We start from the raw sequence: 15,074 nt of genomic DNA on the forward strand, positions 1-15,074 counted from the left end.
AAAGATATCAATAAATTAGAGAGAGTGCAGAGACGATTTACTAGGATGTTACCTGGGTTTCAGCAATTAAGTTACAGAGAAAGGTTGAACAAGTTAGGTCTCTATTCATTGGAGCGTAGAAGGTTGAGGGGGGATTTGATCGAGGTATTTAAAATTTTGAGAGGGATAGACAGAGTTGACGTGAACAGGCTGTTTCCATTGAGAGTAGGGGAGATTCAAACTAGAGGACATGATTTGAGAGTTAGGGGGCAGAAGTTTAAGGGAAACACGAGGGGGTATTTCTTTACTCAAAGAGTGATAGCTGTGTGGAATGAGCTTCCTGTAGAAGTAGTAGAGGCCAGTTCAGTTGTGTCATTTAAGGTAAAATTGGATAGGTATATGGACAGGAAAGGAGTGGAGGGTTATGGGCTGAGTGCGGGTAGGTGGGACTAGGTGAGATTAAGGGTTCGGCACGGACTAGGAGGGCCAAGATGGCCTGTTTCCGTGCTATGATTGTTATATGGTTATATGGTTATATTGCCATCAAAAATAAGCACAGAAAACAAACGTGATTTATGCTGATATGAAACATATATTGAATTTCTGAATACCACTAGCTTAATCTTCTACTCCCACTGTCAAAATATTACTTTGCTTTGGCACTCAGTTTAGGCCAACATTAATTAGCCACCCCTAATTTCTCAAGAACTAAATGATAGCAGAGCTGCTTATTCCAAAACATTTGAGAGTTAAGCACAATATCGTGAGTTTAAAAATCACAATCAGTTGTTTGCAGACATTTCTTCTGATGACCATTAGTGAAACAAATGAGTTTTTGTAACAAAGCACAATTGCACAACCCTCAAATGCCAGTTTGAAAAACTTGTTAGTTACAATGGAAATAACTTAGTCATGTTAATAAATAAATATATTAATAACTAAAGGCTATTCATTGTTCCAATCCTTATTTTTGTACTTAATACATCGTGTCACTAAAGGTTAAATGAAATTAACAGCATGACTTAACATAAAATGCGGGCAGCTTCAAATCTGCTGGAGTTGACACCATTTTATCTCCACAATCGAGTCATACAGTAAGGGAGATAAAATCAGAACTTTGCAATGATGGAAATAGGAACCTTTTGTGAATGTAAAAACTGAGGACCACTTGGGTCAATTTATGTAAGCAGCAAAGTGAAGGAAACTTTATTCACTACCACCTTAAGAAGAATTAAGGATGGATAAATTGCAAGCAATGTGCATGAAACAAAATCTGCATATTAAAAGGTAATACAGCAAGGTATAAGTTTCAGAACAGGTACTTCTCCCGTACAACAGAATAAATGAGAAAAATAAGGTGGAAACTGCAACTTGGAAAACTAGCAGTAGTTATTAAAAAGTAACTAAACCTTTAGTAATATACTGTATTAGCAATTGAGCATATATGGGAACATTACTGAACAGTAGTACCACTATAAGCATGGACAACACTTCGTCCAAATTGTATAGTATGGATGGTGGAACTGGGATTGTAGAAGATAAAGAACTCCAGATCAGGGTTAATCTTGGCAACTATAACTAAAGTGCACTTGACACTGTGAGCTGAAGCAGAAGTTAGACCAAAGACAATTTGACCACACAAGTGTCGGGAAACCAATTCCAGATTTGAGAGAAAATTACATCTTTGTACCCCTGGAGGGAGAAATGAAGATGATAGATTCTCATAACATAGGAAGCAGCCACTCCGAGCAAGTCATTAATCCCAATCTCCCACTATTTCCCTATTCTTTCTGATTTGCCCATTAAGAATCCTTTCATGTTTCCCCCAATATCTCTACCACCCGTCTACACCAGGGGCAATTTATAGTGAACAATTCACTTAACAGCCAACCTGTACTTGGCACAAAGTTGGAAAGCAGAACACGTACAGGAAATCATGCAGTGACAGGGAAAATATGAGAAATCTTCAGATAGCGCCAGAATTAGGATCAAACTTACGTAGTGGAGCTATACAGTGGCAACTTTCAGAAAAGCAATGTAAAAATAAAATGCAAATTTTGAAAACCACGGAAGTAATAGCTAATGAAGAATAGCAGTTAAAACAATAACTGCAGAGGAGAAGGCATAAGCTGAGCCAGGTGCTAAATAGAAAACGTAAATTAATTAAGAGATTATCTTTACAAACAGGGAAACAAAAGAAGCTAAATTCTGATTCGAGGTTTGGACAGATTTACACCACATTTAGACACTTAGTAACAGAACAAACATTAGAATAAACTATGGAGAGAGAGAAACAGAGCTCATATATCAAATAATGAGAAGTTAACTGCTTCTCTCTCCCCACTGAATGTCTGAATTACAATCTGAACTTTTACTCTTTGCAGACATCTACAAAACAGAAGAAAACACCAAAGAATGAACGACAGAAAAGTATTAGAACACAAAGGCCCCTCCCCCCTCCCATGCATTAGCAGCAAAGCATCACCCCTTCCCCTCGCAAAGTGCAATCTGACCAAAGCCTTATAAAGCCTCAGCATCACATCCCTTTCATTTTTTTCTCCGTTTAGAAAATAATCTATGCTTTTACTCCATCTGCCTCTTCTTTGACCATTCGCTAAATCTATCCAAGTTCTTCCGCAGAGTCGCAGTTTCCTCAACACTACCTGCCCCTCCACTCATCTTTGTGTTATCTGAAAACTTGGCCACAAAGCCATCAATCTATTATGTAAATAGTTGACATATAATGTGAAAAGCAGCCCTTCTTTTCCAGTGTCCAATACAGGTTTTCCCCGCTATCCGAAAGTAGATTGTTCCTATTAAGCCTTTTGTAAGCCGAAATGGGATAAAGCAAAGAAGCAATTACCATCAAATTATATGGGAAAATTTTTCGAGCGTTCCCAGACCCAAAAAATAACCTACCAAATCATACCTAATAGCACATAAAACCTAAAATAACACTAACATATAGTAAAAGCAGGAATGATATGATAAATACACAGCTTATATAAAGTAGAAATAATGTATGTACAGTGTAGTTTCACTTACCAGAATCGGGCAGATTTAGCCAAAAGTGATCTGTAGAAAAATACTGGCACGTACACGCATGCGCACACACCTGCCTGTGCAAGGCTTCACGGTTATGGTAGTCTTTCTCAGGGTAAACACAAGTTTAAAACAAGCACCTTTTCTTGTAGAGGCGAAAATCCTCTTCGGATTTCTTTTGGTTAGCAAAAACAGATACGAATCTAGGTCTTTCGTAAAAGCAAAGTGGCGTAAAGCGAACTTCCGTAAAGTGGGGGACACCTGAATCTACTCTTGCTTCTCTTTTACACTTTACATACTGTATTTGAAAAAACTTTTGGTATCCACTTTTATATTATTGGCTAGCTTACCTTCATAGAAACATAGAAAATAGGTGGAGTAGGCCATTTGGCTCTTCGAGCCTGCACCGCCATTCAGTATGGTCATGGCTGATCATCCAACTCAGAACTCTGTACCTGCTTTTTCTCCATACCCCCGATCCCTTTAGCCACAAGGGCCATATCTAACTCCCTATTCATATTTCCTGAAAACTTGGCCACAAAGCCATCAATCCATTATCTAAATCGTTGACATATAATGTGAAAAGCAGCACCTCTTTTCTAGTGTCCAATACAGGTTTTCCCCGCTATCCGAAAGTAGACTGTTCCTATGAAACCTTTTGTAAGCCGAAATGGCATAATGTTTGTGGCCATATTTCCTATTATCCCTAACTTCATATTTCATCTTTTCTCTCCTTATGGTTTCTTTAGTTGCCTTCTGTTGGTTTTTAAAAGATTCCCAATCCTCTAACTTCCCACAAATTTTTGCTATATTATATACCCTCTTTTTTGCTTTTATGCCATCTTTGACTTCTGTGTCTGTCATAGTTGTGCCAGCCTCCCTTTAGAATAATCCTTCATCTTCAGAACAAATCTATTCTGCACCTTCCAAATTGCCCCCAGAAACTCCAACCATTGCTGTTCTATCATCTCTGCTACTGTCCCTTTCTAATCAACTTTGCCCAACTCCTCTCTCATGCTTCTATAATTCCTTTTAATCCACTGTAATACTAATACATCTGACTTTATCTATTCCCTCTCCAACTGCAGGGTGAATTCTATCATATTATGATCACTGCCTCCCAAGCGTTCTTTTACTAAGTATTGCTGAGTATTTCTTATGTTGTTTCAGATTTCCAGCAACTCCACTTAAGCCAAATGGCAAAAGATGAAGATTTCTAACAGCTTCTATTATTTATATTCATTATATACATTAATGATTTGGATGTGAATGTAGCAGGCATCATTCGCAACCTTAGTGAAGATATGAAAATTGGCTTTGTCAAGTTCAAGTTTAATTGTCATTCAATCACACATGAATACCCATAGATACAGCCAAACAAAACAGCATTCCTCCGGGGATAAGGTGCAAACCACAGTACCAACGGTCATATACAGCACAAGACAAATGCATTAGCAGTAAACAAACAGTCACACAAAAATATATATATTGCCCAAGTTCCCAAGGCCGTAAATGTTGTTAGCAAGAACAAGACGGCAGCAATCTGCAGATGAAAACAATCCAGCTTGTCTTCCACTGAGCAAACACTGAAGAGCAGCACTGATGGGAGGGGCCACGACCAATCCAGCATGGAGGCCACGCTACACCAGCACCAGTGTCACCTCTCTTGTGTGGCTGCAACAGGAGACACTGCTGCATGAGGCCTAGACTGCCTACAACCGAGGCCATACAGCTCCCAATAAACCAGTGAATCAGACCTGCCAGTACCCTACATTACCAATGCTGAACAGGTTCTTGTGATCACAAGAAAAACATCCAAGACAATCACTCGCTGTTAGACTGCACACCACTTTTGCGCAATGGCTCTGATGCCCTTCTGTAGCAGGTGGTAACACGTCTTCACGTCCAGCTTATCTCTCTGATGGGGTGGAACTTCAGTACTTGAAGTTCTTGGTGTCTAGCAGGGTCTTGTGATCATAAAAAACTATCTAAAAAAGACACTAACACCTTTGCTTCGCCCCATAGAGGCCGCTGTGTCCAAGCATGCCACCATCTTCAATCCAGTATTGCGCTCTCTATAATAGGACAATCAAAAAGCTCCTCAAACACAGTTTAAAATTTCCAGTCTAAGCCTTTCATACTAAGGTGATCTCAGATAACATTGGGAAAATGGATATTCCTATAACTATAACTCTATTATTCTTGCAAACACTCTGCAATTTGCTTACACATCTACTCCCCTATCTCCCACTGACTATTAGGAAGCTTACAGTACAGCACAGCAAATTGATCATCTCTTTGTTGCTGAGCACTACCCACTTGGCCTTACTTGAAGAGCCTTTTAGAATACTGCATAGAGTACATTTCTAGTGGCACTGCAACCTTTTAATTTAATACAACACATTACACAATATATAAGCAATGCTTTAAATAGTGCTATTAATCATCATGAGTTAGGAGATTCAGGAATATCTAAAACTCAAAAGGTCAACAAGCATTTCAGAGGAACTGCTTAAGTAACATATAACCATATGACAATTACAGCACGGAAACAGGCCATCTCGGCTCTTCAAGTCCGTGCCAACGCTTACACTCACCTAGTCCCACTGGCCCGCACTGAGCCTATAACCCTCCATTCCTTTCCTATCCATATACCTATCCAATTTTACTTTAAATGACAATACTGAACCTGCCTCCAGCATTTCTACTGGAAGCTCATTCCACACAGCTACCACTCTCTGAGTAAAGAAATTCCCCCTTGTGTTACCCTTAAACTTTTGCCCCCAACTCTCACATCATGTCCTCTTGTTTGAATCCCCCTACTCTCAATGGAAAAAGCCTACCCACATCAACTCGATCTATCCCCCTCATTATTTTAAAAACCTCTATCAAGTCCCCCCTCAAGCTTCTACGGTCCAAAGAATAAAGACCTAACTTGTTCAACCTTTCCCTGTATGGTGCTGAAACCCAGGTAACATTCTAGTAAACCTTCTCTGTACTCTCTTTATTTTGTTGATATCTTTCCTATAATTTGATGACCAGAACTGTACACAATACTCCAAATTCAGCCTTACCAATGCCTTGTACAATTTTAACATTACATCCCAACTCCTATACTCAATGCTCTGATTTATAAAGGCCAGCAAACCAAAAGCTTTCTTCACCACCCTATCCACATGAGATTCCACCTTCAGGGAACTATGCACCATTATTCCTAGATCACTCTGTTCTACTGCATTCCTCAATGCCCTACCATTTACCATGTATGTCCTATTTGGATTATTCCTACCAAAGTGTAGCACTTCACACTTATCAGCATTAAACTCAATCTGCCATCGTTCAGCCCACTCTTCTAACTGGCCTAAATCTCTCTGCAAGCTTTGAAAACCTACTTCATTATCCAAGACACCTCCTACCTTAGTATCATCTGCATACTTACTAATCCAATTTACCACCCCATCATCCAGATCATTAATGTATATGACAAACAACATTGGACCCAATACAGATCGCTGAGGCACACCTCTTGTCACCGGCCTCCAACCTGACAGTTATCCACCACTACTCTCTGGCATCTCCCATCTAGCCACTGTTTTACTACTATTTTACTATTTCAATATTAATACCTAACGACTGAGCCTTACTAACTAACCTTTCGTGCGGAACCTTGTCAAAGGCCTTACTGAAGTCCAAATAGACAATATCCACTGCTTAATGTAACATGTATAATTTACTGCAGGGCAATTCGGTCTCTCATGGGGTGGGGAAGTGGGGGGGGGGGGTGGAGTGGGGAGGCTGCAACACATACAGTTCCACCAGATATCCTCAACATTTGACCATTTTTCATCTGTGGTGCTCACTTCAAAAAACTGGCAATTATACATTAGTTTATATTATTTAGCTAATAATATGAAAGATTACCATAGCGCAAATTACCTTTACAAGAAAATAAATATTTTATATACTTTTATCAGCAATTGATATATTAATTGAAATCCTATGAGAATATGATTTTTCCCCAATTCTTTCTAAAATGAACATTTAAAACTATTTAGAATTTTTTACTTGGCTTAAAAGAAAGGGTTGCTTTTGGTTGTATGCTTCATTGGTTCAGGGCTACAACTGCAGAGCAGCACTCAGGTTTACCCCTTTAAGAGCTATCCATCTGGTCCTGTGCTTCATTTCAAAGAGCAAAAGTTGTTGCACATAATTGTTTAAAATGAGATGGCTGTTCACAATTGGAGCAAGGCTTATCTCCACTGGCAAAAGCCTTTGACTCTGTCGATCAAAACAGACCGTGGAACATCCCTCAAGTTTTACTCATGAAATTACCCATGGAATATTCATCCACATGCTACATCTGCTACTCATGACAGACAAGCAGTTACATTAACCAATGGGCTCATTCACAATAGATCCAGACTCAATGTGACTGATACCAATCACAAATCTATCACTGCCCAGCAGTTTTTTCAATCTTCTTCATCACAATGCTGCATTTCACCAGCAATCTTCCCATTGAATTGGAGCTTAATATAGAGAACAAAACGGAAATTGTTTAGCCTTTGCTGTCTCTGCTCCAGAACCAGGCGAACACGAACAACTGCAGTTCAGACAGTTCCAGAGTTTGCATGTTCACAGGCCAAGTATCAAGCAATGAAGTATGAGAGATTGGGCCTTAAAGACACTAAACAAGTGCAGAACACAAGTCTTCTGCCAACTTGGCCCAGCTGTACCAGACTGCCTTCTGATAATAAAAGCCTTTTCAAGGTCTTGGAAAGCATGAACTATTTCCCCATATTGGGGACCACTTCTGAATAACATTCCCCATTGTATTCATCACATCTTTTCCTGTCTAATGAAAAATGTGTTTAAGGTCAAGACTTTCAAACTCAGTACACTGTTCATGCCCTTTCAGGAAAAAGTGATCCCAGATCCTGTATACAGTCAGTCTTCCTTATCTGGGGATTCCGTATGCGTGGATTCAACCAACCGTGGAATGGAAAACCTAGAAGTTCTCTCTCCAGCACTTGTTGTTCGAGCATGTACAGACTACTTTTTCTTTTCATTATTCCTTAAACAATACAGTATAACATCTATATTGCATTTACATTGTATTAGGTATTATAAGTAATCTAGCAATGATTTAAAGTATATGGGAGGATGTGCATAGGTTACCACAGATCGGGAATCGAGAAAAAGTACCATGAGTTCTCTAAGTCGGAACAGGTACATCTGGTATTTAGTGTCAGTTAGTCAAATGTTTATCTTAGTATATAGTATATATTTTACTTTTCTATGCACACAAAACACTTAAGAAATGTACGTATTTCAATAATTAAACCACTGCATTGTTTAGTAATAATTTCTATGTTTCTATGTTAAGGATTCCTGGACTCATTACTACCATTTATTTGGCACCTACGTACTTTTTATAAACCTACTGATTCCCATGGTTATGTTGACTATACCTCTTCCCATCCTATCTCCTATAAAATTGCTATTCCATTTTCACTTTCTTTGCCTCTGCACATCAGTTCCCAGCACACGGCTTTTAGTTCCAGGACATCATGGATGTCGTCCTCCTTTAAAGAACAGGGTATCCCTCCGTCTCCTATTGATGATGCTCTCACTCGCATCACTTCCATTTCCCGTACATCCGCGCTCACCGCATCTTCCCACCGCCTTAATAGTGATGGAGGTCATTTGTCCTTACCTATCACCCTATCAGTATCTGCTCCAACACATTATCCTCTGCAACTTCCACCAAAGGGATACTACCACTAAACATATCTTTACCTCATCCATCAACCCTCCCACCCCAAACAGGGATTGCTCCCTCAGCGATTCGCTTGTCCATTCGTCCTTCCCCATAAATCCTCCTGATATTTATCCTTGCAAGCAGTCCAACTGCTATACCTCCCACATACCACCACTCTCACCTCTATTCAGGACTCCAGGCAGTCCTTTCAGGTGAGGCAACACTTCACATGCAAATCTATTAGGGTTGTCTATCATGTCCAGTGTTCCTGATGCAGCCTCCTCCACATTGGTGAAACTGGTCGTAAATTCAGGTACTTTTTTGTTGAGCACTTCTGCACCATCCGCCACAAGTCGGACTTCCCAGTGGCCAAATATTTTAATACCCATTCCCATTCTGATGAGTCGGTCCACGGCTTCCTCTTGTGCCAAGACGAGGCCAACCTTAGGGTAGAGGAGCAACACATATTCTGTCTGGGTAGCCTCCAACCTGACAGCTTGAATATTGATTGCCCCTTCAGGTAAACAGAAAACTACGCCTTTCCCCACTTCCTCTATTCCCCATTCTGACCTTTTACCTCTTCACACCTGCCAATTACTTCCCATTGGGTGCTCTTCTCTTTCCCATCTCCTGTGGTCCACTCTTCTCTCCTATCAGATTCCTCCTACAGCCCTTTACCTTCCCAACCCACTATATGTTTCACCTATCACCTTTCAATTAGCCTCCCCATCCCCCCCCCCCCCCCCCCAAACCATCTTTATGTTCTGGCATCTTCCTCCTTCTTTCCTAGTTCTGAAAAAGGTCTCGGCTCGAAATATCAACTATCTTTACACTTACATAGATGCTGCCTGACCTGTTGAGTTCTTCCAGCATGTTGTGTGTGTTCCTATATAAAAAAAGATTCCTAACATCTAAAATTGAATTAAGTCAAATGTCGAGGGTGGTTTTAAGTCATGCTACAAAAGTAAACAGTTCCTCTACACACACATATATATATATATATATTTATATATATCTCATGCCTCAGACTCTGATTCTTACCTGGGCTTTGTCAGACCAGCCAAATGACTGGACAGTCACATCTAGACGTTTGATCAACATCCTTCTGCGACACTCATACTCACTAGTGAGAGCTTTATTTATCTCCACAAGGTTCTCCTGTGTAAAAAGATTTTGCAAAAGTGAATTATTACCCATATGGAATTAAATCAATTTATTATTTTATATTCTACAGATCGTCTTAGTTTAGATTAGATAAAACCATTTTAGCCAAGCAATACTCAAAAACTCTGTTTGAATAATTAGCTTAAACAAGAATATATCAAGCTGATTTTGTATCCTAATAAGGTAACGTTTAAGAGGCCTGTGATACAGTTATGGTTTTAGAACATAAGAAATATGAGGAGTAAGCCACTTGGTTCATCAAGCCTGCTCTGCCATTCAATAAGATCTTAGCTGATCTGGCCTGGCATTCAGCTCTATCTAACTGCCTATCCAACTAGCCAGCACTGAATTTCCTCCATTTGCAGACAATTTCTCTTACTGTGGACTGATGAACATTCAGGTTTAGTATCTTTTGTAGGTTTTCCCGCTTCATGCATCTCTACAATTCTTATTCTGAAAATTGTTTTGATTGAGAAATGCTAATGTGCACCATCTTTCTTGAGAACAGCAGGCTCGTCAGTAACCTGACTTTGTCCCTTTCAAAAAAAATATGTATATGGCAGGGCGCCTTTACAAACCACACCTCACTCATTCATATGTACTGGTTTTGTCCTAGCTTGGAGAAATTTTGGAAAGATGTCTTTATAACGTTATCGTATATTCTGAATCACCACCTAGAACCAAACCCTTTAATTGCTCTGTTCGGTTTCTGGGGTGAGACAAGATTTACGTCTGAGTTCGTCTAAGTGTCGAATATTATCATTTGCCTCTCTCCTGGTTAGACGTTTAATCCTTCTTAGATGGAGAGATGTTGCCCCGCCCACGCATGCTCAATGGCTTAATGATATTACGGCCTGCTTTGACCTTGAAAAAATTCATTATTCAATTCTTAATTCGGACTTAAAGTTCCATAAGCTCTGGGGACCTTTTATTGAGTACTGTTATAACCTTCCTCCTAACTAAGGTTTTTTTTTCAGTCCCTTGCTTTCAGCTCCTTTTCTTTTGGTAGTAAGCATTATTATCTTCTGTTGCTAAGTGTATTCACAGTTTGGGGGTTTGATTGTCCTGATTTATATTCTCTATATTGTGTTGTGGGTGGTCTGGAGTTTCCTTTTTTTGTTTTGTGTTGTGGGGTTTGGGGAGGACACTAATTTTACTTGTCTTCAATTTGAGTGCTTTTTCAATTATCTTTCTCTGTATCAGATTGTTATTGTATGCTTATTTTTGCACTGTATCAATGTCTTTCATTTTGATCTGGGTTTTTTTTTATCTGTAGTTATGTAGAAAATGTATAAAAAAAATCAAACAAACAAACCACACCTCCAATCTCATCTCATTGATTGGAACACCTGACTCCAAAAAGCATTTGTAGAAGGCATTACTTCAGAGGTTTACAGATTTTTTGAACCTAGACTATGATTGTTTAAACGGTGTAGTCTGTATTGACGAGAAAAATATTTGTTTCTTTGGTATTAATTTAGGAAGATTGTGTTTGACTTCAATGAAGATTAGACCACATTTTATGAGTAATTAATATGGAAAAACAGGAATTGTAAAGGGTGCACAAACCTTTTCTTGCAACTGTACATGAATACAATCCCCTGCATTTTACAAAGACTTTTCCTCAGGCTGCAAAGTGATGCGACAGGAAACTAGGCAAGCCTCTCTTCCTCAATGGTGCCCCTGCAGCAATGAATTGCCCATGGCTCAGCTCACGTAGCCTCTCAATATTAAGACACAGGCTGGGGTGAATACAGTGACATTGCAGCACAGAAAGGCAAAGTTCAGGAATGTAGAGTGGTAATGAATAAGGGTTATTTGCTCTGGATGGAGATCTCTGTAGTTCCAAGCTAATATGGTAGATTAATCTTATCTACACATTAATAATCTTGAATAACTTGGATCAGTAATTTTTGGGCCCCATCCAATCCAAATTTCTAAATCTCTTCACTACTTAAAGCCTCTGAAAGGACAGGCAATCAACTTAACACCCTGAAGCAGCTAAAATAACAACAGCAAAATGAGCAGAAATAGCTTGTATCCATTAAAAATGAAAGCCCAAATGAACCCTGATGCTGTTATAATTTACTTTTGAAAGAATCAGGACAAGAATTGCTCCAGAGGTGATCATAAATTAATTGTCTATTATTACAGAAAAGGAGATAAAAAGCTTTGTCTTTTTCTGCCAAAGGGAATCGTGTTAATAACACATTACTTTAAAATTGCTATTGAACTCTAGCCCTGAAAAATAGCTCAACCTGAAGCAAACTGTCAACTTTGTTAGTTTTTTTTTATCATTCACATTTCTTTCTTAAATCAGATGCCTTTGACACCATCTTTATTTTGTTTTTAAAACTATGATTTTACTCTCTGCTTTCTAAATATCCCAGTTTCCCTTTTCCATGAATTCTACAATTTGAATGAATGGATGTTCAGCCTTCCTGCTGCAGTCAGTTGACAAACTCTACAGCTACCCTTAAAAAAAAAATACAAATGAAGTCGAGTAAAGAAGTCTCCATTCTGTAACTGCTGAATATTTGTGAACTGCTTTTTGAGATGAGCAACAACTGCTTTCCACTGTTCCTTTGCCAATAAATGCAAAGTACAACAGCTATACCCAGATAGCCACTGAGCTTGAATATCTTTTATTTTCGGGTGTTCAAAATTAGACAATGTATTCAATCTGTGGTCTGATAAAGACTTTGAGTGCTTGGACACTAACTCTACAGTTATATTCCACTGTCCTAGCTTGGTGGATCAATACCTATTAGTTTTGGCATTTGCAACTCTCATCTCACAGGTCTGTTTAAAATTGATTCTGCCAAGTTTTAAATCTTCATTTGATATTTCACTGATGAATCTGTTATATGTGTCTTTCTATTTAGGTGAAGTACTCCACATTTTACACATTTAAGTTTTGCTACTACTCTTCTTTGCCTAGTTTATTGTCATTTCCAATTCTTTTGGAAAATTGAAAAGGTTACTCCACTCTTTAAGAAGAGAGGGAGGCAGAAGAAAGGAAATTATAGGCCAGTTAGCCTGACCGTAGTGGTTTTAAAGATGTTGAAGTATATTATTAAGGATGAGATTGGGAGAATGGGCAAAGAAATAGCAAATGGAATATAGCGAGGCTATGTGTATGATCATACACTTTAGTAAATAGGGAAAATGTTCAAAAATCAGAGGTACAAAGGGACTTGGGAATTCTTGTGCAGGATTCCCTAAAGGCTAACTTGCAGGTTGAGTTGGTGGTAAGGAAAGCAAATGCAATGTTAGCATTCATTTCAAGAGGACTAGAATATAAAAGCAAAGATGTAATACTGAAGTATTATAACACCTACTACTAAGGTAGGAGGTGTTGTGGATAATGAGGTGGATTTTCAAAGCTTGCAGGGAGATTTATGCCGGTTAGAAGAATGGGCTGAACGTTGGCAGATGGAGTTTAATGCTGAGAAGTGTGAGGTTCTACATTTTGGCAGGAATAATCCAAATAGAACATACAGAGTAAATGGTAGGGCATTGAGGAATGCAGAGGAACAGAGAGATCTAGGAATAACTGTGCATAGTTCCCTGAAAGTGGAGTCTCATGTAGATAGGGTGGTGAAGAGGGCTTTTGGAACGCTGGCCTTTATAAATCAAAGCATTGAGTACAGAGGTTGGGATGTAATGCTAAAGTTGTACAAGGCATTGGTAAGGCCAAATTTGGAATATTGTGTGCAGTTCTGGTTACCGAATTATAGGAAAGATATCAATAAATTAGAGAGAGTGCAGAGACGATTTACTAGGATGTTACCTGGGTTTCAGCAATTAAGTTACAGAGAAAGGTTGAACAAGTTAGGTCTCTATTCATTGGAGCGTAGAAGGTTGAGGGGGGATTTGATCGAGGTATTTAAAATTTTGAGAGGGATAGACAGAGTTGACGTGAACAGGCTGTTTCCATTGAGAGAGGGGAGATTCAAACTAGAGGACATGATTTGAGAGTTAGGGGGCAGAAGTTTAAGGGAAACACGAGGGGGTATTTCTTTACTCAAAGAGTGATAGCTGTGTGGAATGAGCTTCCTGTAGAAGTAGTAGAGGCCAGTTCAGTTGTGTCATTTAAGGTAAAATTGGATAGGTATATGGACAGGAAAGGAGTGGAGGGTTATGGGCTGAGTGCGGGTAGGTGGGACTAGGTGAGATTAAGGGTTCGGCACGGACTAGGAGGGCCAAGATGGCCTGTTTCCGTGCTGTGATTGTTATATGGTTATATGGTTATAAGGCATTGGTCAGAACACCCTTGGGAGTATTGTGTGTTTTTGGGGCGACTTATCTAAGAAAATGTGCTGGCATTGGAAAGAGTAGAGCAAGTTCACAAGAATGAAAGTGTAAACGTATGAAAAGCATTTAATGGCTCTGGGCCTATGCACGCTGGAGTTAAGAAAATGGAGTGGGGTTGGAAGATCTCATTAAAACCTATTGAATATTAAAAGGCCTAGATTAGAGCAGATGTGGAGAGGATGTTTCCAACAGTGGGGAAGTTCAGCCTCAGAATAGAAAGATGTCCATTTAGAACAGAGATGAGAAGGAATTTCTTTAGCCAGAGATTACTGAATCTGTTGAATTCATTGCCACAAACAGCTGTGGCGGCCAAGCCATTTGGTATAGTTAAAGTGGAGGTTGATAGGTACTTGATTTGTCAGGGCATCAAAGCTTATGGGGAAAAAGGGGTTGAGAGGCATAATAAATCAGCCATCATGGAATGGAAGAGCAAAGTTAATGGCCTGAATGGCCTAATTCTCCTCCTAGTCTTATGGTTGTTAATTTATCTTGTTCTAAAATAAATCTTGGGAATTGTGGGGATGGTTTACAGCAGACTGGAACGCTTGAGCATACAGACATTAAGAAACAGGATCTGCTAGAACTTTTGAAAAGCATGAAAGCATTAGATAAATCACTGGATCTGGATGAGATATACCCCAGGCTAATGTGGGAAGTGAGGCAGGAGATTGCTGAGCCTCTTGCAATGATCTTTGTATCATCAATAGGGACGGGAGAAGTAAAAGATTGGAGGGATGCAAATGTTGTTTCCTTGGTCAAGAAAGGGGTTATCTCTCTACTCCAGGAAATTATAGACCAGTGAGTCTGACCC

The 15,074-nt window shown here is 39.3% G+C and overlaps 1 protein-coding gene across 1 annotated transcript in view; it reads right to left on the reverse strand.

Annotated features, from left to right (window-relative positions):
- fam98b (family with sequence similarity 98 member B) overlaps positions 1–15,074 on the reverse strand; it is a 42,090-nt gene that overhangs the window by 8,303 nt on the left and 18,713 nt on the right. The window contains exon 6 of the mRNA XM_059955681.1: positions 9,824–9,940. Within this exon, the coding sequence (XP_059811664.1) occupies positions 9,824–9,940 (117 nt within the window). The remainder of the gene's footprint in view (positions 1–9,823; positions 9,941–15,074) is intronic.

This window comes from Hypanus sabinus, chromosome 2, assembly GCF_030144855.1.
Source record: "Hypanus sabinus isolate sHypSab1 chromosome 2, sHypSab1.hap1, whole genome shotgun sequence".
Classification (NCBI taxonomy): domain Eukaryota; kingdom Metazoa; phylum Chordata; class Chondrichthyes; order Myliobatiformes; family Dasyatidae; genus Hypanus; species Hypanus sabinus.